Genomic DNA, 27,885 nt, shown 5'->3' on the forward strand with positions numbered 1-27,885 from the left:
TTAAATAACTTGCTGGAGATGACACAAATCAGCCAGAGTACATTGCATACTTAAAATGCTATGCCTTTCATTGGGATGTGTGCTTCCAATCTCTGTACTTTGTGGTACAAAAGCAAACTAGTTTGGTTTATTTGTTTTCTGAATAATAAATAATAGTCTATATACATAATAAAAAAGAAAGAATTCCTTATGTACATGACCAAATGATCTTCCACAAGGATGCCAAGAACAAACAAGTAAAGGATAACATCTTCAGCAATGGTGTTGGGGAGAGTGCATATCCAGAATTTGAGTCAGAAAAGGTAGCTCATGTCTGAAATTCCAGCTCCCAGTAGGCAGAGACAAAATTTGAAGCAGCCTGGTCTACACAATGATTTCTAAGACAGAGACATGATCATCTGAGCATCTTTTAATGCTAAACATAACCTGAAAGAAATGGTCATCTTTTTCTCAGTCAAGTTTTATTTTTCTCCCACTATTATAAGCTGATGATGTAATAAATGAAATCAGATTTAGACAAAATAAAGAAAATATTCATTTGCCTATTAGTGCCACACAAGTGAATCTGGTTTCTAGCACTATTTGGTTTCTTTCTACATTAAACTTCAGGGAGCCAGCAAGATTGCCAAAGTAGACAACTTGAATGTGGTCCTGAGAACTCAAGTGGTAGAACAGGAGAATTACTGCAAGTTGTCCTCTGATGTGCATGCACCCCTTGCTCGCGCGCGCGCACACACACACACACACACACACACACACACACACACACTGCAGCACTGTGTGTGTGCAAATAAATAATTTTAAATCTAAAGTGAGTCTTAGTGCAGTCATATTTCCCAGCCATCTAGCCACTTCAGGAGTTCAGGTCCCTGGGTTAAAGATAGAATTTTCTTTCTTTCATTCTTCCTTTCCTCCTTCCTTCCTTCCTTCCTTTTTCTTTTTTTCTCTTTCTTTCTTTCTTGTTACTGTTTTTTGTTTGTTTGTTTGTTCTGTTTCATTTTGGGTTTTTCTCATGACATTTTTCTCTCACTGTAGCCCTGTTTTTCCTGGAACTCATTATTTAGACCAGGCTGTCCTCAAACCTGGAGGTCCACCTGCCTCTGTCTCCCAAATGATGGTATTAAAGGCGTGAGCTTCCACCTCCCAGCAAAGATAGAATTTTCAACCTCAGTCTTGAATAGGAAGCCAATGTCTTAATTATCATTATCTGTGAAAAATATTATATATACACCCTGTGATGGCTCTTCATTGTTGTCAACTTGGCTACATCTGGAATCAACTAAAATCCAAGTTGCTCAGATCACCTGTTAGGATTTTTAAAAATCATTTATTTGAAGTAGGAAGAACCCCTCTAAATCTGGGCTATAACTTCTGGTGGCAACCCCACATTAAAGGAAATGAAAGCAGGAAGGTTTTTGATGCGTGTTTGCTTGCCTTCGCTCTCACTGGAAAGCCCATCTATCCTGTTGCAGATCAGCCCTTCTCAAGTGTTAGAATCTGCCTCCTTGGGATTCCAAAGTAGATTGAGGAGCAGCTGAGACATCCAGCTGAACAACTATCAGGTCCGAGGCCTTTCTCTGGTGAGGCAGCCATTGTTGGACTAGCCAGAAGACAGACCATGAGCCTTTCTTTTAAAAAAAAAATCATTCTTTTCCAGTATATATATAGAATCTTTTGATCAGTTCTGTTCCTGTAGAGAAGCCTGAATAATAAACACCTCAAAGATATAGTGACAAGATAACCAGAGAATTCATTACTCTAAAGCTTTTACCCATCACAAACTATGCCACCTACACAGGTTATAAATTAATATTTTTATAAATATTTTAGTTACTATATAAATTGATCAGTTAGATATCATGGAATTTTCAAATTTAACTTACTATGAAATGTTTGAAATGTAGAACATTCTCATCCTTGAAAAGGCCCTATTTCATCATTGCCTTTATTTCTTTGATATCAAACTCTTCCTCCAATTTTACTTGCTGTAGGTTTTCATTATCCTGAAAATGTCACAGATATCTTCTTCTATCAAAGTATAATGTTTCTGGAAATACGTTCCATCCATAGTCCTCATGCCATGGCTACATGTGTCTTTATTTCCAAGCCTCCTCACTTGCCTTGCCTACTTCAAAAGTGACACAAGTCATTTGACCATCACCAGTCTCACTTGCTGCCTAACCTCGTACAAGTATCTTACTGCATCGGTCTCAATTACTTTAATCATAGTATCAATGCCAATGCTGACAATTATGCTAACCCCTACTGACCATATTCTGTACTAACTATAGTCCAGGTATCATTTTATGAGTTTTATGCATCTTATTTAACCCTTTCAATAATCTTATGAGGTAAACCTTATCACTTACTGTGCTACATCTATACAATGAGATCACTAGAACCATTTGACATCTAAAGTTAATTTCAATCTCAAAATTCCTTAATTCTACTTTTGCACTGATCTTCCTTTATGTAAGTTTCCTTAATTCATAGCATCTAAAATCACATTTTTGTACTTAATTGTATACTAATAAGCATATTTCTTACGAGTGTCTCATAGGAATTTTTGTCAACAAAACAAGAATGCAAACTCCCTAAGGCAAGATGCTGGATGGTTTTCATGCACACAAATTCCTAGTTTCTACTAAGTCCACACAGGGCACAGGAGGAGACCTCAACAAGTGAAGCGGGTTTGTTTCTGTAATCATCTCTTTTTTTTAGGGGGGGGGATGTCTTTACTAACCAAACAAGGTAAAGTGAATGTACTGATTACTAGAATCATAGTCCCTGAGGATGTCACACTGTAAGTTCACTTATAGGATCCTCAGAGATACCGAAGAGGATAAAGATGTGTCTATTGCGGATGAGATAGAGAATAGGTTGTGGCCACCGTGGTTGTTTGTTTACCCAATTTCTGTTTTGTTTTTTATGCAAAGACTAGAATGACTTATCGACTATTTCAGTTACTTTAGAGTGACTGTGCCAAAAACATCCAACAAACTACTTAGATTTATTTTATTTCATGACTTCAGCCTTCATGGCAGGTAAGGCATCATAGGGAAGGCATCGGAACATGTGCTAGAGACTGTCCTCATCGTGGGAGACCAGGAAGCAGAGAGCATGCCTGGTATTAGTTCAAAACCCCCTACGCCACCCACCACCCACCTCAGCCAGCTGATTCTACTGGGTCTCACCTCCTCGACTTTACACAGCTCTCAAAGTAAAGCCTCCAGCTGGAGAAGAAATGGGCAAAACATGACTATGTTGGGGGACATTTTAGATTATGACCATAACATCTAATCAAAAACAACACTGATTTTAGTTGTGACTATGCTAAAAGATTTCCCATTGTTTTGTTACTTGGGGAAGCACTAATCCAGTGCCAGAAGCATACATGGAATCATTTCTTTCTTTGAGAGCAGCATTGTCCACTTGAAATTCCAAGTGATGATGTAAGCCTCAATCCCTTAAAATGTCGCCAGTGAGACTGAAAAGCAGAGTTCTCACTTTTTTGTTTGTTTGTTTTGTTTGGCTTGGGTTGTATTTATTCTCCTCTCAGACATTACATCTGGACAGCAGTTTCCCCTCCGTCCACTCCTCCCAGTTCCCCACGCCACCATCCGTCTCCCACAGACCCACCCCTTCAGTTCCACAGATCCATGCCTAGCTCAGTCACCATCAGTGAGGCTTCATCTAGCATCTTACGGGGCCAGATTCAGAGAGCCACCACCAAATGTTTGAACATTTTAACTTACTTCAAATTTGGGGCCACATGAGGATGGTATACTAGAGACTGAAGGCTAAGCATACCTAACTCCAAGATAAGACCATGAAGTCTTCTAAATTCTAAAGCATCCTGAGTGTTGATGGATACCACAGGCAGAAAACCTCACCGCTGGTGGTTCACACTCAGCGTGCAGGCCACTTCTTTATAAAACTTTCTTTTGGGTTATTGACATGAATTGTATATGAAACATGGGTGCATTTAGGGTTTAAACTTAGAGCTCACTCCCCAGATATCCTGTTGTCTATGTGCATATGTTAAAAAAAAATGCAAAAGTGTCTGAAATCCAAAGTCAGTTTCTGTCCCAAATATCTCAGAAAAGGGATGCTCATGCTGTGCTGCTTACAGTGTGCAACTCACCTGCACTGTGCCCATCCTGGGGTTTCTGATCCTAACTGTGCCTTTTAATTGTGACATGAGTCTGAACTTTCAACATTTACTTCACAGTGACATATATTAAATGATGATAAATTAATTTTTGCAATGTCCTCTCTCCATAAATGACTGTTTTAGAAAATTAGATAAAATGCTTGTCATATTCATTTCCATAATCATTACATACATATGAATGAATTATATTGTCTGAAAATCAGCTATTTGTTGAAAAATGAGTATCCTAGTTTGATTTCTTTTGCTGTGATAAAACACCCTGACCCAAAGCAACTTGGAGGACAAAGGAGTCTGTTTGGCTTATGCATTCTAGAACAGTCAGTCTGTCATTAAGGGAATGGGAACAAAACACAGGACACGGAAGCAGAAACCATGGAGGTACACTGTTTATTGGCTTCCTCCTTCTGGCTTCCTCGGCTTGCTTTCTCATACAGCTTAGACCTACATGCTTAGGGGTGTCACTGCCTACAGTGGGCTAAGTCCTATATCAATTTGCAATTAAGAACATGTCCTGCAGTATGGCCACAAGCCAATCCAGTGAAGGCAATTCCTCAAGGCTCCCTCTTCCCAACTGACTCTAGATAGCATCAACTCTACAGCGGAAGCTATAACAATGGATCTTTGTTAACAATAGGTGAGAGGGAAACAACATTTATTTCCAATAAACTAAAGAAAAGCAATGATTCAAAAATGTTCCCATTTAAGAATCTCCCTATATAGCCAGGCATTGTGGCACTTGCCTGAATTCCTGCAACTCAGAGATGGTGGCAGGAAAATCAGCAGTTCAAGGTCATTCTGGCTATACAGAGAGTTTGTGGCCAGTTTGGGCTATGAAATACCATGTGTCATAGAACAATAACATCAAAGAAGAGTCCTTCTTTAATCATTTGCCAGACTTTTTAATAATCAATGATGGATATAAACTAGCAATCAACTACAGCACTGATCCACAAAAGTAAGTAGCAACAGAAACTACAAGACAGTGTCAAGAGAGGTGCTTTTTCTCCTGCTGAGAATGTTCCTTCAATACTATCTTAGCCCTTCAAGAGAACAACAGAAAAGCATTCATATTCTTGTCCATTCACACGAGGCTCTCGGTGGTGAGCATTATTACTTTGGGAGGAGGGGCAGAAGACATGGGCCCCAGGATGTTGGCGGAACAGATAGGATGTCAGGTGAAGATAGAATGCTGTGCCCTCTCTAACCAGCTGAAGACTCGGCATGATTGTTTTCTTACAAATAATACCTGTGTGTGTTGAAATTGTTCAGGGAATCTATCAAGCACATTCTTTCACTTTGCTGCTGTAACCCTGTAAAATTTATCCTTATTTCTGAAGAGTCACGGGCAATAATACTTGTATGTGTCTTAGATATTCAAAGAAAGTTTCTCAGAGGTTTGAATTGTATTTATTATAACAAACTGGACTCATTTTGGAGATCAGAGAATGAAATCTTTTCTACTCAGTATGATTATGAATTTCAAAATAAGATATATGTCTAACAGAGATTATCATGACTTAAATGCAGAGAAAATACAACAAAATATTTCAGGATAAAATTTTGGATGGTAAATGAAAATAACATTATACTCATTTCTGGTTCTTTTGTCCATTGTAGAGATTAGCTTACACATGGGTATAAGAAAACAAAAAAAATGTAGCAGCAGTTTTAAATGCATTACTCTTATGTTAATGCTAAATATTCTTCCAAGAATACTCTAAAGATTTTCCTCAACAAAGTCTTATATATGTATCATAAGATGTATGATAGATATATTAAGTATATATATGCTCAACTTTGTTAAGTGAGGTCTTAGAGTTTTATATATGTACCATAATGTGCATATTATGATATATAGTTTTATACACATATATGTATCATATATGTATATCACATATATGTGTATATAATATAATAAATGGAAGAAGTGAGAATCTCCCCAGTTGGATTTCTTATTAAATCAATCTACAGGTGGACAAAATTACTGTATCTGGATTAAATATGTACAACTCTTAAAAACAGATTTTTATAAACTTCTCAGTGAAGAAGTCACAACTTCAGATGGAGAACTCGTTCAGTAACATCTCACTTACAAACAGCTTCCATACCCATCCTTTCAAGATGTGTTATCAATGAAATAATCTAAGTATTTTTTATCAATCAAGAAAAATAAAATTACAAGTACTGCTATAACATGAAAAATTAAAAGATAGTCTTAGCCGATTCCTGGATGGAACCCATAATTCATCACAGTGTTTGTAATTAGTTACATAAGCAAGGAAGTGTGTGCTCTTCTCATGGTCCTTGCACTGTTTGGATTAAATGCGTCTGGAATACTAGTTTAGGGTAAGCTGGCTTCTTCATTTTGAATAAGTGTTTCCTATTAATGAAGGCAATATTTTTCACTGAGAAGTACCCAAGTGATATGACCTTGGACCCTCTGTTTGTGTATAACAGGACTGTCATGTCAAAAAACATTCTTTTTCCCCCAAAATGAGTTATTTAATAAATAATTTTCATGGTAAAAAGTCTAGTTTGGAGCCAGGGATGGATAGTTGACACTCAGTGACATAATTCTAAAAGAATTAGGTAAAAAATACAGATTTGAAGATTTGCCTTCTGACCTAACTGCTTTATGACAGGTCAAATTAAACGTCCTGTGAAGATAAATGGGCCACAGACAAATGACAGAAAATTCGCAGTATTTCAGTATCACTTTGGGTTTTGTTCTATGACCATTTCCCCCCTCACTGTAATAATTACCTATGCACAAACTCTAGATGGCAATATTGCACTTACTGTACTTTCACAAAATCGTCCCAGTCGATCCCACATATCCTCTTTATCAACATTTTATGTGCCGTGGATCTATAGCCTCTTATTATAAGTGTAATGAAGCAGAAGTTATTGAAGCTTTTTATTGATTGCTCAGATCACAAGTTTACTGCCATACTGAATTGGCACCTTACTCGCTGAAGCAAACTGCTGACACCTTTTTTAAAAAGTGACAACTACATCTATTTCATGACCAGAAATCCATTTTCATCTCTATCAAGACAAGAATGCAATTTTCACTTCATTTAACTGATGTTAGGCCTGCTCAAAGCATGACACTTAGAAAAAGCCCCAAGTTTAAGGTTCTTAAAATACTTCAAGTAACTAGAATGCAGCTTGGTTTCAGGGAAAATCAGCAATCACTAGAACCTGTGAGCAATCTAATATGCTAAAAATATTCCCCATCAAAACCTCAAAGTAGTGGTACACTTTCCAAACGGCGCTCTCTGCTCTAACAGCCACGATGGTGACACATTTCTGGATTAGAAACTGCCCTCAGATATTTCAAAGGACTTTAAGAAGGTAGCTCATAAGCCAAACATGTTAACTGTCACCCCAGAAAGGCTACCTCATGAAAACACTCTACTTCATTTGCTGTGCCCAGTAAATACAGCATAAAAGAGTAAAGCAGAAATGTTTATTCGCTTAATAATAATAAGAATAACAAATGATTTCAAGTGACCAGAAACAAAGGATCGAAAAAAGCTTTCAACCACTCTTTTATGAAAATGAAAGACCAAGTTTTCTTCTCTTTTTGCAACAAATAAATTTCTGTAGCTCTAAAGCAATTCAAAGATATTTTAAGCCAAACCATTTCTGATAAGAACAGTGTGGTTATATTTAATATCTAATTATGAAACATTAAAAGTGTGGGTAAAGTCATTAATTTTTATCTTATAAAAATTTAAAATCTTGAAGACTGTGGAGATCTTAATTTGGATATTACTAAAATATGTTTCAATTTTGAACTGCAAAACCTGCACATATTGAAATTAATGATTGCTTCCTATTTAAAAAAAAACAAAAAACAAAAAGCAAAACGAAACAAAAAATCACAATATAGTTGCAATTTAAACAGTGAAATCAGGTTCTTAAATAGAAATTCAATGTCTGGATTTCTCAACCCAGTGCATCAAATATTAAACTTTTTTTAAATGCATATAAATACACTGACAAAGATTACTTTGCTTAAATTTGTTTGTTTAAAAAACAATATTTAAATTTCCCAGACCAAAATCATATTGTTCTCCACTTGACTAAGTACTAAGTAATTATAAATAGCCCACACATTCATTTTCAAAATAAAACTAAAGAAATAAAATACTTTTCTGCAGTTTCAGACATAAAAAGAAATTGTTTGTGTTTTTCAACTATCCGGGTGTGGTTTTGGAAATGCCTCAGGAGAGTAAGAAATGTAAGAGAGTTTTAAAAAATTAATTTTGTTTTACATAAGCTAAAATTTAACTCAGAGTTAATCATTCCTTTCCAAGGTGCTAAAAATGTAGGAGAAAGACTGAAAGTCCTACTGGATTTTGCAGTTACAGAATAAAGGCATCTTGTGTCCCACAACGGAGGCTGCAAGCCTAGGGTTAAGGCATCCAGTGAGTGGGTGGGTGCGGGCAAACATTTCTTTGCTTCCTGTCTGAAACTCAGGAGTGACTGTACAAGCTCTAACAACTGAGATGGGTCGTTAGTAGTTTACAATGATTAAAACTGAGAGTTTATGAACCCTTTCAAAAATTATATTTTTAATTAAAGACTAATTTCTATAATTAATTATGTAAAAAATCTCTAGGAATTGTGTCAGTTTGGGGAACAGGAAAACAAAGAAGTATCTAAACCAGGAAGACAAGCAACTTTCAGAGATGAAGTTCCCCCCAAATCATGTTTGTACCTCACACTGCCGTCCAGCTATTCCAAGCCCTAATTACTGTAACTGCCTGGCACACTTCCATGGGTTTGGGTTTTTTTTTTTTTTTTCATTTTTACAGTATTTCTGAAAAGACGGGCATATTTTGTTTACTTACAGCAACTAAAGCTCAGTGTAGGATCATAAATAAAGAAGATCACGTTTAAAAATCACTAATATCATTTTAAAAGGTGGTGCAGGCTTGTGTTTTGGCCTCTATTTGGCTGTGTTAGCCATGAGTGACAGCTTCCCTGCTTGAAGCACACAGAAAGCACAGCCTTGCTCATTCACTGACAGGACTGTGGCCTTTTCACACGTTCCTTCCACAGCAGTGTTTGTCCCCAAACACTGGAACTCGACACAATGGCATTCCTCCTCCTACACCCCCACCAACAGCACAGAACATAACCCGAATGCTAATGAGCCGGAGCTGGCCCTGATGAAAGTGTTAACTACATTTCATAGAAAAGCAGTTTTGCTGTTTCAAAGACTACCAATTAAACATATTCTGCTTAGCTCTCAGAATTTCCAAGATTTTTCCACTCCTAAGAAAATACATGTGATAAGCGGAAGACTAAGTGACTTTAAGCTGTCCTAAATATAACATCTCATTTTAATACTCACGAAGCAGTATATATTTAAGATCACCATAAAGTAATTGCTTAATTCAGCTGCACACTATAATAGCCAAGCTAAAGTTTAAAATGAAAAGATGAGTAGGTTCATAAATTCAAACTCAGTAGTCCTGACTTTTCTTTTAAAGTTGTCATATAACTATTTAAGAGAAGTTCCTTTGGGAATGTAAAATTTTTAAATCGATTATATTTTGGCAGACAACAAAACAATATGGTTTTCATATGGAATGTCAGAAGTAGAATAAGCAGAAACGATGTCAAGAGGTGATGTACCCCTACAATTTTATAAACTTAGGGTTTGTTAACAAAATAGGAGCCGTCACTCACCCACATTTCACCTGTCTAGTGATTCCTTAACATGGTTAGACAGAAAACTAAGCACAAACGGCTCTCTGGAAGGTCAAATGAAGTAATGCAGTTCAAATAAAGCTCATTAATGCCAAGGGGACCTTTGATAGGAAACCTCACTCATAAAATAAAGATATCATCAGGCTTACCATTTGGCCAGTGATGGCATTGTAATAGTACCGTTACAGTGCGTTTTAAAACATTAAAGCCAGGGAAAAGAGACACACAATATGTATAATTAAACATGACTAGAGAAATAGAATTTTTGTAAACTTGTGACATTCTTCCTTGCCTTAATCTCTGTACTTCACTATAAAACTTATGTGTAGTGTGAAGCTCAACGTTGTTACAATGCAATAAGAGACAAAGCTGGAAGAAAAATAGCAAAGAAACTAGCTTTTTAAGAATTATTAAATTAGTATAAATTGAAATTCGTCTAGAGCAATTAAACAGACAAGTTTGAACAAACTAAAAATGTAAAATTTTGTTCATATTTACACTTAAGATTTAATAAAACATATTTGTCATCATTTTGAGTAACGCATTCTTTAAGTCAAAGCAGCAATTCTCAAGGTGCTTTTCCCCACGCTGTACTGAACCCTTGAACTCAATGTTTATGGTTTACAGTGGCAGAAATGAGAGGGACTGGATGTTACTGCCCAGGCATCTCCTTTCGCTCCAACCCTCACTTTCAATAAAGCTTAGAAAGTGCTTATCTCTGGATTTTATTTAAACAGTGCTTTTGTTGCATTAGAAAAAGTCCATATGCTTTTTTTCAAGATTAAATAACTTTACACCCTCCTGTAAGTTGAGCCAAAACAAACAGCAAATAAACAAACTTAAATCAGCAAGCCATCATACATTTTATGATATCATTATATGGTGAACATTAATATTTAAATGTAAAATAATTTAAAGACAGTAAAATATTTATTATACTTGGTTTTATATATGTTGGGCCTAGTAGAACATTAAAAGAAGCTTGGATTTTTAATCAAGTTGTCTGTAGTAGTTATTAATCCTCCTTGATTCAGTAAAATGAATTATAAAGCAAACTGAGTACAATTTTGTGGAAAAGTCTGAGACATTCTTGTAAGTTCTGTGCACTTTGAGGAACTTTCCTCCACACACCGTGAGATGCTCTTTTCTGAGCAGACAGCCAGGAGGTGCTGTGTGAACACCAAGACTGTCATTTTGTGCCCTCCCCTCAGTTCCCCTCTGCATGCAAAGAATAGTGAGATGCTTTCAAAATATTCATTTTTCAGCAACCCATGGCCTGAGATAATGACCTGAGTTCTAAAATCGTCCCTCCTTCACAATTTAAACCTTGCCCTTACTTAACACAAAGATTGACTTCACTTAACTATAAGGGAGATTTTTCTTTTTAATGTTACAGCTCCTTTTCTATTATCCAAATTCCAACTCTGTTTACAATATAAACCCTTCTTTAAATCAAATGTCCCAAAACTAATTACAAAAATATATTTTACTCACACATATACCTAAATAGACACACAACTATATAATGAATATACAGAAATTAAAAGGCAAAATCTAATTTAATTTAGTCCAAATACACTAATTCAATTGTATTTTAGATTCTGAAATACACAAGTTAAGTAAGTGTGAGGGAAGTAAGTTACTCTTGAGGGGAATTTAGTTCACAATTCATTTATCTCGTATCTGATTTGTTTTCAGATGCATTTCTACAATAATGAGGTAAGTTTACACTGGAGGGAAAATTAGAGGTCTAAGCCTTTAGACGAATCCGTTCATTTTCTTCTTTAGTGTAAGTGACTCTGGAGAGATCTGCTCCTCTACAGAGTAAGCAGTGGAAAGAGATGAGACATAGGACGTTCCATACCAAAAGGCAGACACAAGTAGTCCCATTACGACTGGCTTCGAGATTCTGGAAGCATCTTGGCTCCCTTACAGGCACTGAGCTCACAAAACATGCCACGGTTCTTTTATGACACAGTGGCAATCACTGCATCTGTAGACCCAAATACATCTGAAACAAACATACAATAAGGTAGCTTTTAAAGAGGGATGACTCACCTGCTTGTAATAATTTTTTGCAGACTTTAATCGGTGATTTAAGGCCCCAAGAACTCCTTGGATGTACATCTTAGCGCCTGAGGGGTTGAAACTTCTCCCTTAGAGACCCAGAGTAGTCCCCGTAAAGGTGTGATGGAATTTTGCAGGCATTTTTCAAGCAGAGGAACTATTGGAGAGAAGAAGGGGAAAAATTCCTTTGAGTCAACTGAGATACACTGCCTGGAATGCAGCCTCAAGACCAGAGCTAACTCTTAACATCTATTATTTATGTCTGACCTGGGTTAAGTCTTAGAGAGGCAATTCCTGCATTACCAGTGGCCACCATGAAGGATGTATTTATGTCGCAACAGCCCCCATGCAAGTCTCATAAGCTGTGTGAGCACACCTGAATAGTTCTGAAGTGTGCCTAACTAGCTGCACGGAGTGTCATGGTGTGCACTGATTGCCTTATCTTCTCATTTATCACAGATGAGTTGGAACCAGCCTTGCCGAAACCTACTTGCATTGTCCTGATAAAACTGTAAGATCCATGTTGTTTCTGTATACTGCTTCCTATAGAGGAGTCTGTCTGCCCAAAATATCACAGCTGGAAATTATTCAAAAGATATAATCCACATCTTTATAAGCTTTCCTATCCCAGGCTCATCATTGGCATTTCTTAAAGGAACCCACAAAACAGGGTGACCAGACTGTTTAAATACAAGAGAGGAGGATGTTAAGCAAGGATTTTCTCATATCTTTGTGTTTCCAAGTACCCAGAATATATATGCTAGTGGTAGATTTAGGAATGCTATCGTGCAGGAGTTTTGTAAACACATGAAGGATAGTTATTTGCAGGCCTGTAATATAACATCCATGTGGACTTGACAGACATGTTTATACACTTTTCACTTGATTAGCTGATAAAGTCTTTCTAGTGTAAAATATTCAAATGGCATGGCAGCTAGCTAATATTTTGCTAAATTTAATTTTCCTTTGAAAAGCCAGAATTAAATATCAAAATCTTGGGGCACAGAAAAAATTATATATATATTTTTAAAAAAACATGGTCTTTACCTAAATGTATGTACATCCCAAAGATAAACATGCAAAATAGACATAGACCCTAGCTATATTATTCTTACACATTTCTACTAGAAAAATGAATTAAATAGATCACAAGCAAAGAAAGTAGGTCTGTGCCCTTGGTTATGTTATATGTTGCATATTTTATGCAGAGAGGCCCAGCACTGCAATGTGGAAATTGAATTTCAATTAAGCTCAGCTGAGCTACTGAGAGGTTGAGTTATGCAAATGGCCTTTGCTACTAGTGTTCTGCTAAATCTTACTCTTAGCTAAGAAATCATGCATTTTAGGACACTGGGTTCTCCATAGCCCTACCAAAGCACAACTTACAGTTCTAGCATGTTCCCTGTTTAGGAGAATATTGGAGATAAAGATTTTAAGATTTCTTACTGCTATCAGTAAAATCAAAAAGAACATATAATGCGGCGACTAGACATCTTTGTAGATGTATGCTGAAATTCAGTTATCCACTTTGAGAAACTAACTCCTGAAATTCTATCAAGCCCACTTTTATACACTCACAGCACCTACTTTTCTCTAAGGTTTTGAGTAAATAGATGCCTACACACACACACACACACACACACACACACACACACACACACACACACACACAAACACACACACACACACACACAAACATTGTATGTATTACATAAAAGAAATGAGTGATTATATGACTTGTACTCAAAAATGAAATTAGTATGACAAGTCAGTCGATTTAGGTGACAGTTTTGCTCTATTAACCACAGTTTAGAACCAGTAGCATTTTCAGTTTGATGACACAAATCCATAGATGTATTTGGTTTTGATTTACACAGCTTTAATTGTATCCTCACCCAATCCAGTACACTCCTTGAATATTGAAAAGCACTTCTTATAGTAGTTAGTATAAGTTAATTTTTAAGTTAAATAAATTAGGAAGCAGGTGATAACTTTGAAGATTTATACCCTAGAGTTAAACTCAACTTTAAACCTGAGGAAATTCTATGAGGCTCATCAGTCTTATTCACCAATACTGAACACAAAATAACCTTCAGACTCAGCCCAACAGAGTTCCAAAGGGCACTTACTAGATTTTTCTAGCACAAAATGACTGTATTTAGCGTTTGTAATCTCCATAACAATGTAATAAAAATGTAAAACTGAGGAAAAATTAGACTTCAATGTATACCAAAGTGCCAGAACTGATATTGAGAAGAAAATTGCTCCCATGCGCCACATGATTTACACAATTAGGAAATCTATGGAAACCAGAAACAGTAAAGCAAAGAAAGCAGTATTCACACGCAGGTTGTATAAGGAACTTCAGAATCTGCTCTGAACTTGTTGAATAATCTGTTCAGTATTCCAGCCTCTCCCTGCTGGAAGCAGGTCCTCATTATTACCAGGAGAGCAGTAATAAAGGTTAGCCTCTGAACCAGGGATTAGAAGGCCCTTTCTTGGGGGACGCTTCAAACTGGTAACTTTGATGATCTTGAAAAGGGAGACAAAGCGCAATCCAAGAACAAACAGTGTTTCCACTAAGCAGGAAGGTACAGAAAACAGAAGAAAATGATAGTCTAAATACCCGAGAAGGAAGTGTAAAGCAGCCTGTCTGCTGTGTTGAATATAAAATGCATTCAACACAAATAAGATCGCTCGGCTACAGAGGGAGGGATGAGCCAGCCTACGATGTGGTTTTGAAATGTAAAAGAATAATTGATTTGTTGAAAGTCACTTAAGTTTTCAACACTGAGACTCAGCACAGAGTTTTCAACAACATAGATTTTAACATGGGGGTGGCTGACTCTTCACTGTATTTAATGTTCATAAAAGACTATTTATTTAGTTGATTAGTTGGTTTCAATTTGCTGTTGCTGCTGCTGCTACTGTTGCTGCTGCTGCTGCTGCTGCTGCTGCTGCTGCTGCTGCTGCTGCTGCTGCTGCAAGACAAGGCCTCACTATGTAGCTCTGATTTGCCTGCAACTCACATGGTAGACCAGGTTGGCCTCAAATGTGTGCTGATATTCTGCTCTGCCTCCTGCGTGCTGGGACTACAGGTATAAGCAACTACACTTGGCCTCATAAGAGTTCTTAGCCAATGGTATTGTTTTTTCATCTATGTGGAAATAGTCTTTTCTCTTTTCCTATAGACAAGCTGCATCCCGTTCCATAAATAAGTACAAGAAATTAGGCCAATTATTTAGAAAGGTCAAGTGATATGCTTTAGCCTTTCAAAGAAGCACAACCAGCCATGCTGATAGAATAAGCTCTGGAATTACATTTCCTATGTCCTTCCAAACCATGGATCGTCTTCAAAGTGCGGCCCAGAAATGTTCTCTCATTCAAGAAGGCCATGTATGGGTGGTTAGTGCTGCTGTGCAAAGGTACATATATGCATTCCCTCATTTGTAAAAGGCCTTCTACCAACTTAGTGACTTAATAGAGACAAGAGTTTCTTTTCATGGTTTTGATTAAGCAAGCCCTCAGTCCTGAATATTAAAGAGCATTAAAAACCAAGCATTTCTTAAGTTAGCAATATACATACATCAGTCACCAGCTAGCATAATTTCTACCATGTGAAAAAAACATATAAGAATAATTGCTTCAGATACGTTTTTCTTAAATCACAGATTCTGTATTTCTGGTAAATTGGAAAATCAATCAAATTGTTTTGGTGGGCTTGCATTTCAGTCAGAGGACATGTAACGAGGAAAAAGAAGCTCTGTCCAGAAACTGTGGAGAAACGTCTATATACATGGTCACAGCAAGCTGTAAAGTGTATGATGTTTGCCTCCTTGTCTCAGGTTATCTATTTAAGTAATAGGTAAGACTGAGGATAGTGGGTAGCAATAAAATAGGTGATCCAAGTGAATGCTGTTATTGGAAAGAACTCTTTGGTATCAATAGTGAAATGGTATGTATATCTTGGTATCTATAACGTTTCTTCCCTGACTTTTCTGTCAACTGTTATATTTTTACTCATCAAGGATCATCTCCTATGTTATTTGTTTAGCAATAATGATCTCTTCCGTGATGTTTTCTCTAGCATTTTCTTGTTTCTACCTGTGTTCTTCCTTATCGTCTCCCTCTTCGTGTCCTTCCTCCACTAAACCTCAAACCCTTTGGAGTCTGAGGTCACAGTGTTTTGTTTTCATAATTTTACCTTAATTTATTTGACATGTAGTAACTTTACATGGACTTATGGATGAGTGTAATACGTAAAGTGTGGAATAAACAGATCATGCTGATTGCTATCTTAGACCATGATGTCTTCCAGTTTGGTAAAAGCATTGCTTCAGATGTACTGTGGAAGGTCACTTGTAGATGACTCCTAGATCTGAGCTCACTGTGTCAGTCAGACCTGTAACTTCCTCTAGCCTGCTAAAATCTTGACATGACCATAAGCAAAAGCATACTTAAATTATGTATGATCATTTTAATTTTCCTTATAGTAAAACTTTGAGACTAATGGGAAAAATCAACACCATTTTAAAAGACATAACGTCTGGCAACAAAGCATTAACTATCCAGAGGTGAGGAGTTGGTATGTTTTCAAGGCCTTTGAGAACCCTTATGAAATTTATCCTGCCCCATCATAAAGCATGCTTCTGCAGGGAAAATCACACTCTGAAGTTCAAATAACCGGGCAGAAATACAGGAAATAAGCACAAGTAACTATTTGAAGGAGGTAAGGTGGCTCCCTCCAAACACATATGTGGCCTTCAAACACAATGAGATCAAATGCTAATATAAAAGCAAGCATCTTGGCCTTCAGAGAAGCTGACATTAAAGCCACCGTTGTCACTGTTGAAAAGCTTGAGTGGTCTTGAATGCAGCGAAAAGAGCTTGAGTACAGAACGAGGAGCCAGACATCCCTCTCAAGAGCAGCTGCAAAGTTCATGGGATTAGTGAGGCACAGACTGGAAAGGTCTGTCAGGACCTGTGCCTGGGGAACACACATCTTTCTCCTAAAATAATATTTTACATTAATAGAAGCTCTTTAAATCAAACTATGAAAGAGGTTTTTAAAGTTATTTTATCTTAAAAAAGAATAGGAAATAACCAAAGGCTTTAATGATCTACTTCCAATATAATATATAAATCCATGCCAACTAAATACACAGAATTGTAATTTACAAAACATTTTAATTTCCACATATGTCAGAGCACATGTGTCTATAGAGGCAAAGTACTGCCCAGAGCACAGTTACCTATAAAGAAACTTCTTTATGTTTTGAGGTACAAACTGCAAACCTCAAAACTGATTACTAGGAGCAGGAAGTTGTTTAGAAAATTTAAAACATTTGAGACATTCCCACTAGTTCAGATGGAATTCTTAAAAATGAAGTTGAACTATCTAGAACAGACTGAACAAAGCAAACTGAGTTCTTGAGAGACACCTGACTTTGACTGCATCCCAAATCAGCAGTTACACTCACAGAGAATCTGTTCTAGTGTCAAGGGACATTCAAGTGTGTATGTACGTGTGTGTATGTATGTGTGTGTGTGTGTGTGTGTGTGTGTGTGTGTTGTGCATGTGTGTATCTTTTAATATTCTTTCCTTGGATTTAGAAAATAGTTGGGAAACTTGTAGTCTCAGACCAACCATTCAGCACCCCTTACAGTGTGATGTTCTAGGAAGGCTGAATCATGGTGAGGAAGCTGTCTCCTCTGTTTGATTTATATCCCCACTCAATTGAGTATTCCCACTCAAACAACAGCTGCTGTGTACTTTTGTTTACGTGCTACATGTCACATCTCATTGTCCCTATGGTACTTATGAGAAAGGATTTGGGGGTCGTTTTCTAAAGCACCCATGCCGACCCAAATTTGGAAAATTTTCCCACTGAACAAAATGACAAGCAAGCAGTTGTTGTACTTAAAGCCATCTTTCACAGCTGTTTTAGTTTTCAGTGATCCCATTAAACTGACGGTGTATTGCCTGTGGGGGCGGCAGTGGCAGAATACTTCTGTAAGAGACATTGATTTGTATGATTGGATCAAACAAAATAGGCTGTGCTGCAGGAAAGGATTTCTTGGCTTTACCTGTGTCACATTTGATTTAGACTTTATGCCCTTTATGGGACACCTGGTTATTTTAATTGTCGATACATGGATGAGAGTTACACCACTGGGGCTTAGAAAGTGCAACATCTTAGAAAGCCCCCTCTGACTTGAAAATGCAGCCTGAGTCATGCCTTTTCTTAAACTGAACGAAGTAGCTGCGCATTAAATATGCTGGCACATCTTCTGCTTGAGCAAGTGGACCGAAATGGTGTGAATTGTTAATGCCTTGCTGCATTGGTTCACGGCTTGTGACTGATCATTTGTAACTATATCTACTCCTTGTTCCATGAAATCAAGTATGGAGTAATGGGTTCATCAGATTTTGGGGTTAAATTGAGAGTGAAGAGGTACTGTGTGTGGAAATAAGAGTTGCCATGTTCAGGGCTGGCCTTGTAACAGCATGGAATCTAAAGGCGATATTCAAAACCACTTCACTCATCATACGCTTACTGATTCTGAATAGGGCCCATTTGCAGGGGACATTTGGTAGTTTTCCAATACGCTTTATGCCTCTTTCTGCTTCCACCACCATGCACATCTTTTTTTTATACACACCCAGTAGCACATGGGTAGCCCAGGTCAGCATACACAATTCATTTATTTAAATGACTTGATTTATACAAATAGAAATAAGCTGGGATTCTGTTGTCTGAATCTTGCCTTTCCCCTCAACAAAAATAATTGTGTGTGTCATTGAAAATCCAAGTCTTTTTGTGAACTCAATTTCATGTGCATCTAAAAGATGTGAGTTTTAGTATTGATGTAAAATAATTGAATTGGTATGCACAAAATTGAAGATTACTTATAAAAATGTCGAGAATTAATTATATATGTCAACTTTTATTAGCAGTGATCTATATCAATACACAAAATTGAATATATGTGGCATGCTTTTTGTAAACTCTAAAACTTTGTATAAAATTTTAAAATGTATACTATATGAAACTCAGTAAATTAATTTAATAAAACCTAGGAGTAATAGCCATTCAAGGTGTCATTTATAGTTGCTTGTTCTAAGCAACTTTTATGATTTTATCTAATTTGTTATTTGTATTTCTTTCCCAAAAGTTTAACTCAAATCTCGTTAAAAAGAAGCTGGATATTAAGTAAATAAATAAAGGGGGAGCTGGAGTTAAATTCTGACCCAATAATAAAAGACATAGCCAGACTTAGATGAAAATTTAAGCACAAAAAGCAATTACATATACAGTTAATATTCAAAGATGAGCTAATCGTAAGATGTATCAAAGTTCTACTGTTACATCAGCAATGCTAGCACAAATCCCAAAACTGCAATTAATCTTTTCCTTTTTTCTTTTAAATATAAAAAGTGATAGTAATGACAGCTAGAAGAATTCAGAGATGTAGGAGTCACTTCATGTCAACAAAGCACTTTTGTCCCAATGAAATGAAATGTTACTACTTACATTTAAATAGTTTACTTAATATGTAGCTTATATATGTTATAACATATTTTAAATTAGATAAACTGGAGAAGTCTTAACAGGTTCAACGGCTACCATGGAGTACTCCCTTTTGAAACTTCTTTCTCCATGTGTGGTTCACAACAGCAGAATCTTTTATAACAAACATTTTGCATATTTTGTCAGCTGGTTTTTTTGCTCCTAAAAACTCTTGGAAGAACAAAATCTTTTGTGAGTCCTAGTCTTTTAAAGGGAGAGCTCTGAGGGGAAATTGTCTTCCAATAGATAGTAACAATTAGGCTAATTTCCCCATTGGAAGTTACATTTATTAAAATGTATTCATAATAAACTTGAAGGACCCAGGAGAAGACATTAGAATCAGATTAAAGTGTTTGTAGTTTGAAGGCTAAGACAGAAGAGGTATAATTACTTAAATGCATACCCACTCAGGGAGATGCAGAGGAGCATAGACCTAGTTTGCTATGAAATACTGTTCAGCCCAACAAAAGTTAAGAGTAACAATTCCATCTTTATGAAGACATAAGAAAGTCTAAATTTTAAAGATGTCAAAGGGACTTTTCTAATAGAAACCAGAGTTTACAAGTAGATTTGACTGTGTTGTGGAAGTTCACAGCACACAGTTGTGTAGTCTCATATTTAAAAGACAATGTTGATGATCCAGTAAGTACCCAACTGCTGCCAACAGGCCTTCTGATAATATTCCCAACACTGTCTGTAAGTCAACAGTTGACATGCATACTAGCAATTACTAGCACACTCAATTTTTTTTTATCTGGTTGGTGTGTGCAGCCCAAGTCTGATGCCCAGAAGTCCCAGGGAAACATTAAAGATATTTCTAAGGATCCCTATGGCCAAAACAAAGTCACAATTAGGACAGTTTGGGGTCACAGACTTTCCTGAGTCCTATTTCTCAGTCCAAAATGGCTCTTGACTGGCTGCCTTAATAAATGTCAATATTTTTCCTAGACACATATACAAACTGGAGATTACTGCCAATACTGGTATCCTCCATCAGAAAGAGACCCAACTTTTTTATTTCATAAAAATTTTAAAGTAAACTGAAATGATGAATGGCTATTGAGGCTTAACATTTTCTCAGTGATTATTGCCAAGTGCACATCGTTTCTATGAAAATATGTGCTCAGGTCCTTTGCCTAGTTTTCTAATTAGGTTGTCTTTTTATTATTGAACTTATGACTTTTTCATATATTCTCAATATTAAACACTTATTAGATGTGATTTGAAAATATTTTATTCCATTATGTAAATTGGCTTTTCATTTTATGGACAATATCCTTTAATTCACAAAAATGATGTTTCACTTCAATGAAGTCAAATTTGTGAGTTTTTCTGTATTTGCTCATGCTTTGGGTTTAATGTTTAGGAATCAATTGCCAAGTTCAAGAACATGAAGATTTGGTCTCATGTTGGCATCTAAGAGTTTCATGGCTGCAGAGTTTAGAAGTTTTTGTTTATATCGAGGAAACTTTTTTAGATAGGAGATGACAGTTGCTTTCAGTCCTTTTATATGAAGACCCAGTTGACCTGGCACAATGGCTAAATAGAACACTCTTCCTTGATGAGTGTCTTAACATCTCTGCTGCAAGTCAAGTGACCACAGACTATGGATGTACTACACTATTTCTAGACCCGAAATTCTGTTCTCTACACCTATTCTCCTACCAGTAATGCTGGGGAATGGTTTGATGCACTATGCTTCAAATGCTGATTTCTGTACCTGGAGATCTGGTTGCAGTCAAACACTGGCATTTGTCATTTCTATGAAGCATCTTCTGTCTCAATCTTGTATAAAAATTGTTATTTATCTTCTGATTGGTTGATAAAGGGGTGAATAGCCTCTGGGGCAGGAGAGAGAAGTTGCCATGAGGATATGGATGGAACAGTAGCAGCCAGGGCAAGAAGATGGCAGGTAACAGGACATGTGGCTAGGAAGTAAGCTAGGTCAGCATAATCCAGAATATCTGATGAATATCTGCTCAGCTATAGTGCTTGAAAATTATTAATAAATGTCATTATTTGGCAGTTAAAGAAGGCATTAAAAATATAATTATCTTCCCCTTGGTGGGGAGGCCTGGTGGCACTCAGAGAAAGGATAAACAGGCTACCAGGATGAGACTTGATAGGCTGTGACCATATTGTGGGGGAAGAGGTCCCCTTCTGTCATAGATGAAGGGGAGGGAAATAGGGTGGAAAAGGGAGGGAGGGAGGAAAGAGTGGATACAAGTGAGGGGATAACAACTGAGATGTAATCTAAATAAATTAATAAAAAATACCTATATATATGTGTATACATATATATAATTATACTTACATACATACACACACACACACACAATGTTATAATGATGGTTAGGCTCTGAGACATATCTGGTATAAGGAAATTTATTTGGGGGATAAAAAAGGAAGAGGAGTTAGGGGGTGGATGACTGGCCATGTGGACAGGCAGACAGACTGGGACAGAGGCATGAGGGCAGAGAAGGACACAGAAAAAGAACATGGGCAGAGAGAGAGAGAGAGAGAGAGAGAGAGAGAGAGAGAGAGAGAGAAGAGAGAGAGAGAGAAGTTGAGAGAAAGAGACTGAGAGAGTTGGGAGGCTGGCAGGGTCCTTTCATCCAGCACATACCTGGTGAGTACCTGGAAATGGTGGCAGGTAATGAAGTAAGAGGTTGCAGGGACCCTAGAGGCAGGCTAGTGGAATCGCCTGTGAACTAACACATGATAACATAGTTTTAAGTACTGTATTACAGCTAATACATTCAAAAATTTGAACGTGAACCCAGGATACACATTCATAAGGTGAAGGGCATAGGTCTACATACAACTGCCCCAACCTAAGACAACAATCTTCAGGGGTACCTAAGCTGCTCACCTTTACCAGCTGCTACAAACTTGAGGAATGTTTCACCTAACTCAAGAAAATACTATACTTGTGGGATCAAGTGCGTCATGTGCCCTAGAAATAATACAAGTGATTTTGAGTGGCAAACAACACTAAAATGAAAGACAAACCTATGGAGGCGGGGGCGGTGGCGGTGGCAGTGTACATGGATTCTATTTTAATATATAGGATCAATGTGGTTTTGTGTGTGTGTGTGTGTGTGTGTGTGTGTGTGTGTGTGTGTGTGTTTGTATACTTGCTTACCTGCCTTTTAATATCAATGGTAAGCTAACACCTTATGGTGTCTGTCATCAAATATAAAATTTATTTCTTGAATGGTAGAGAGTTTGGTTTTAAATTTTATAGTAAGAAAAAACTATGTATAATTTGAGCTTGATGGGTCACAGCAACTAAGTGTAGCTGGGATTATTTCGAACAGTCTTGGCTTGCAAAAAAAATGCCAGGCTGGGGCTGGATCTAGCTTTGGTATTTCCAGGTACGCAGGTGGCAGTTTAACTGCCTAACTGTTCAAGGTTGCATTGCCATGCAGGCTGCTGGTGCCTGCTCTTTAATCATGCATCGAACCACATCTAAAACTTGAAGCAAGTCTATGGATAACATAGTCATTTCAGGTAATACATGGTAGAAAAATAGTCTCTGCTAGCACTTTAAAATATGATTCCGGGCAACTTCTATCCATACTGCAAAGATGGCTTGTCTTTAAATTGTGGGCACCAGTTCCAGGACTAGATAGGCAGCCTAGATCTGCTTACTGGTATTCTAAATTCTTTATTATGTTATCTTTGTTGTTTCTGATGCTACTTGTTTTGAGATAGAGTCTTATTATGTGGCCTTCGCTGGCCTGGAACTGTCTATGTATACCAAGCTGGCCTCAGACTCACAGAGATCTGCCTGCCTCGGCCTCTCAAGTGCTGAAATTTAAGGTTTTAAGTTGAATCATGGGCCAAAACAGAAATGTGGAGGAACTGGTGTTTTATTCCTGTGTGGCCCACAAGCTTTTAAAATAAGCTACAGCAATTCAAGTTGATGTTGAATTATTTATCACAACCTTGTCCTAGTTTTAAATCACATAAAGCCAAACTGTGGCTCATGGACAAGTGGTAGATTTATTCTAAAAAGAACATTCTATCTTCCTCCATTTAGAAAAGGAAACTACAGAAAGAAATCACAGCATTTTAGAAATCAAATTTGGTAAAAGAGCCAATATGGAAGTAAAGTGAAGTGAAGATAATCTCCACTGTTATGATCAGAACAGTGTATGTATGGGAACAAACAGAAAGAAAGAGAGGGTGAACTTCTTAGATCAAAGCAAGCATCTGATTCAACTGGAAGTCTGTGACAAATAAAACGCACATGCATGCATGTGCACACATGCACACACACATGTATGTGGCAGCAATTAAAGAAATAGAGGACATGTATTGGGGACAAAGTATGGGAGAAGCATGGGGAAACTATGTAATCACATTTATCTTAGAAAAATTTAAAAGGGAGAGACAAACATCCTGAGAGGAGAAATATTCACACTGACCTCTTAAGTAAAACAGGGAAGAAAAAAAAGTTATAAAATCAAAATCACTAGCTAACAATAGTTAGCAAAGGACATAAAGTAAAGTCTTAGAAAATAGCCTGAGTCTCTCCAGAGGAAGCTGAACTTAACTACTGTGAGGTGTTATTCATGTTACAGACAGACCAGGGTCAAAGTGAGTGGGACTCTCTAGCAGGACAGGACATAAAATAAGTAGGGATGAAGAATGGTATTAAGTTACACAAGAAAAAGCTTTGCACAAATTGGTCTTAAGGTGAAAGGGTGACAAAGGCCACATGAATCATGCTACAGAGAACAGGTAGGTGATAACAGGCCAAGAACTCCACACCTAAGTTAGATACTGGGCTGAGGGAGAGGCTGCCTTTGGCAGGCTTATCGACCTCAAGGAAGTGAAAAGGAGCAAGACTGACTTGAACAAAGGATACTATTGACAAGTTTGGAATATATTCTCTTCATATCTTGCACTATGAGAGACACTGCAAGAAAAATAACTCATGGCATGTTAGAAAAGTACAAGCATGAGACAGAAAGGAAAGTCAAAGAGAGGACATGACTGGAGCAGAGAATGCTGATTCCAACCTTTTATAGGGCAAACTCTTCTGAAACGAACAGATAGATGAACTATTGGTTAAAATACACAACACCAAAATATTAACTCTGAGATCAGAACACTGAACGACTTAGACAGATGATGTCTTGGGAGCAGGTGGCAGCAAAGGCGGTCCTCACCGAGGCCTTAGAGAACATGAGTCTAGAGGCATGAATAGCAGTTTCAGAGATATGCCAGATAAAATGTGACCCCTGACTATACAGAGGAACCTCTGCTGGTGAATGTGTTCCTTGACTTTTAACAGAAGCCCTCGTGGCAGTTGCTGGTCGCAGTTGTAAAAAGGGCGTTTCTGAAGTAAACTGGGCACTTTGCCACCAGAGGGGAGGCACTCGGAGTTCAGTGTGGGTCTAGAGCTAGTGACCAAGGAACTCTTCACAAATGAGAACACAGCCTCAACCACACCGCTGTGGCCACCCAGGCAAACTTCCAAATGTTGCAAACACACAACACTGTCAGTCCCCTCTTCAAGAATAACGATTCTGGTAGCAATGATGATAAAGAGAAAAGTTATATACAGTGCTGTTTTAAGAACTTTATGCACAATTTGCTTAATCCCCAAAACAAACTATGAAATTACTTACTGTAATCTCTGTTTTACAAATAAGGAAACTGGTGCTGGGCTGTGGCAGTGCATAACTATAATCCTAGCACTCGAGAGAGGGAGAAGTAGGAATAGATCTGTGAGTTTGAGGCCAGCCTGTTATACAGAGTGAGTTCCAAGACAGCCAAGGCTGCACGGAGAAACCCTGTTTCAAGTAACCAACCCACCCACCAAACAAACAAATAAGAAAACTCATCTCTAAGAAGTTAATTAACCATCTAATGCCATTACTGATATAAACTGGATTTTAAACTGAGGGCACGTCCCCTTACTCAGTCCCGACTTTTGAGCCAGGAGCCAGTGCTGGAGACACTGTATATATACTAAGCCATAAACAATGTCTTAACAAGAAAAGCTTCCTAAGGTATATCTCAGACCATAGACTCTGATCAGCTACACAGACTGACTATCATCTTGGCAAGACTGACACAAAGAATATTTTTTAACCTCTGTGCTCTCACATTTAGAGTTCTTGGGGGTCTGCATTCTGTCAAATATTGGGTCATGGAAACCTAATTTTGGATTAAATGCCCACAGCTTTTTGGACTGGGTTCTGCTCTCACTGTGATGGATAGAGCCCTGATGTTATAGTTATATATTTTGGTGGGGTGGTAATTGCTTGAAAAGGTTGATGTAGACCTAAGCCAGCTTCTCTGAGCCTAATTGATGGCACCCATTCTAGGAACCCAGAAGCTGGCTCCTAGAGGAATCCTCCCTAAAGTGCAGCAGCCAGAAACATCTCAGTGATACCAAAGCAGGTGCACATGGGGAACGTCACATTTTCTGTGCCTTACCTTCAGGACCTGGAGGTCCTACTGAATTTTATTCACAAAGGTAACTGATACAGAAATCCACTTCTGTCTTGACTTGAACAGTTTAGATGCTTTTGGAATTTTTATCTTTAAATTCCAATCTCTCCAGAAATAGTCAGTGTTCATGCTTCCTATGTAAAAAACCTGGGTACTGACTGTGTGCCTGTGATATCACTGCCAGAAAGGTAGAACAGGAGGGACCCTGGGACCTGCCAGCTCTAGTCTAGACTGGTGACTTCCAGGTGGAATGGAAGAGACACTGCTTCAAAACCTAAGGTGGAGAGCAACTGAGGAAGACACCCAAAGCTGGCCTCAGTCTACACACACACATGCACTTACACACATACACAGCCATGTGCATTAACAGACACATAAATAAATAAAATAGTCATAACATAGGTATTTTGGACATTGTCACTGGATGTGGGATGGACAGGGGAATAGGCAGTGAGCATTCTGTTTAATACAGAATGTCTTTACACTACCCACTATCATCTAGAATGACCCACAAGAAAGTGGAGTTGTTTGAAAAGACAGCCTTACAAAGGTTCTAAGAGACTGATGGCCATGATGGGGAGAATGACCTTTCCAGTTCATCACAATGTCATAATTTTCCAGAGTAGTTAAAATATTTAAAAAGTTGGAGACTGCTAACAAGGAATGAATGTTATATTATTAAATAGGACCATCAAAAAGACACTAGGGAGTAGAGCAGGCTCAGCAGTTAAAAACATTGGGTGCTCTTACACAGGACCTGGGTTTGATTGCCAGCACCCACAGGGAAGCCTAAAACCATCTATACTTCCAGGCTCAGGACCTCCAGTGCTCTCTTCTGTGCTCCTTGAACACCAGGCATGCACATGTTTCACAAACACAGAGACACTGAGGCCAGCATGATGGGTAAAAGGGCTTGACACCAAGCCTGACATTGCCTTTGGTCCACATATTAAAAAGAATCAACTACTACAAGTTATCCTCTGGTCTCTACACGCTTACAAGTGTTAGCCAATTACTCCTCAACATGGGACCTGTCATGGAGTGTGTTTGACATACCTACCCAGTGACATTGACATTCCATTGGAGAAAACTGCCATTCCCTTTGCCAGCAGACATTATTACTTATTTTGTTAGTAGTGATATCTCATTTTCACATACCCCTTTCAATGCCGGGACCCCATGTTATATATAAAATTAAAATCCCCCATGGTTTATAAATGTAACCACAAAGCAAATTGTAAATATTGTGAGATTTTTAAGTTTTACTAGATGTGACAATGTAAAAGTAGTTAAATTTCATGACAAATGTGCTCATTTCTCATAAAACACAAGGAACGTTTGAAAAGTAAACATAATTCTAAAATAGAAGTCGGAGACAGGAAAATCATTATCTTACCCAGTGCTTTTAATCATTGGTAGAATTGCACTGTTCATCTGTGCTTTTAAAAGAAACCTGGTATGGTCTTAACATTAGACCTTACTAGCTGGCTTGCTGATCTGATACAAAATCAACAACAGCAAAGGAGCCACAGCAAATCAAGAGCATTAGTACTTATTTATTTAAGCTAGAAGTTATCTTTAACACAATATTTGTCCATTCTTAAATCAAGGTTTAGAGGACAATCAAAAGGAAAGTTAGAGACTCCAATCTGTTATTGCACAACATCACAGTAACAAAGAAAAACAAATCTTAGAACCTTACATTAAGTGGCAAGGGGAGCTAGAGACCGGAAGCGCCTCCAATGGGATTAACCTCTTTAAGTATTTTAAATCTAGTCAACACGTGATGCTTCCATGTGTTAGTGGCCACATAAGCTGATTTCTACTGACATAAGCTTTTATAAGTATGCAAAAACACAGAGTGAGGCACAAACT

The 27,885-nt window shown here is 37.6% G+C and overlaps 1 protein-coding gene across 1 annotated transcript in view; it reads right to left on the reverse strand.

The window, feature by feature from the left end:
- LOC311593908 (doublecortin domain-containing protein 1-like) overlaps positions 1–27,885 on the reverse strand; it is a 226,987-nt gene that overhangs the window by 138,511 nt on the left and 60,591 nt on the right. Inside the window, exon 2 of the mRNA XM_084775296.1 lies at positions 11,960–12,125. Coding sequence (XP_084631422.1) covers positions 11,960–12,028 — 69 coding nt within the window. The 5' untranslated portion in view covers positions 12,029–12,125. The remainder of the gene's footprint in view (positions 1–11,959; positions 12,126–27,885) is intronic.

Source organism: Acomys minous, assembly GCF_964271855.1.
Source record: "Acomys minous genome assembly, chromosome: 3".
NCBI classification, from domain to species: Eukaryota; Metazoa; Chordata; class Mammalia; order Rodentia; family Muridae; genus Acomys; species Acomys minous.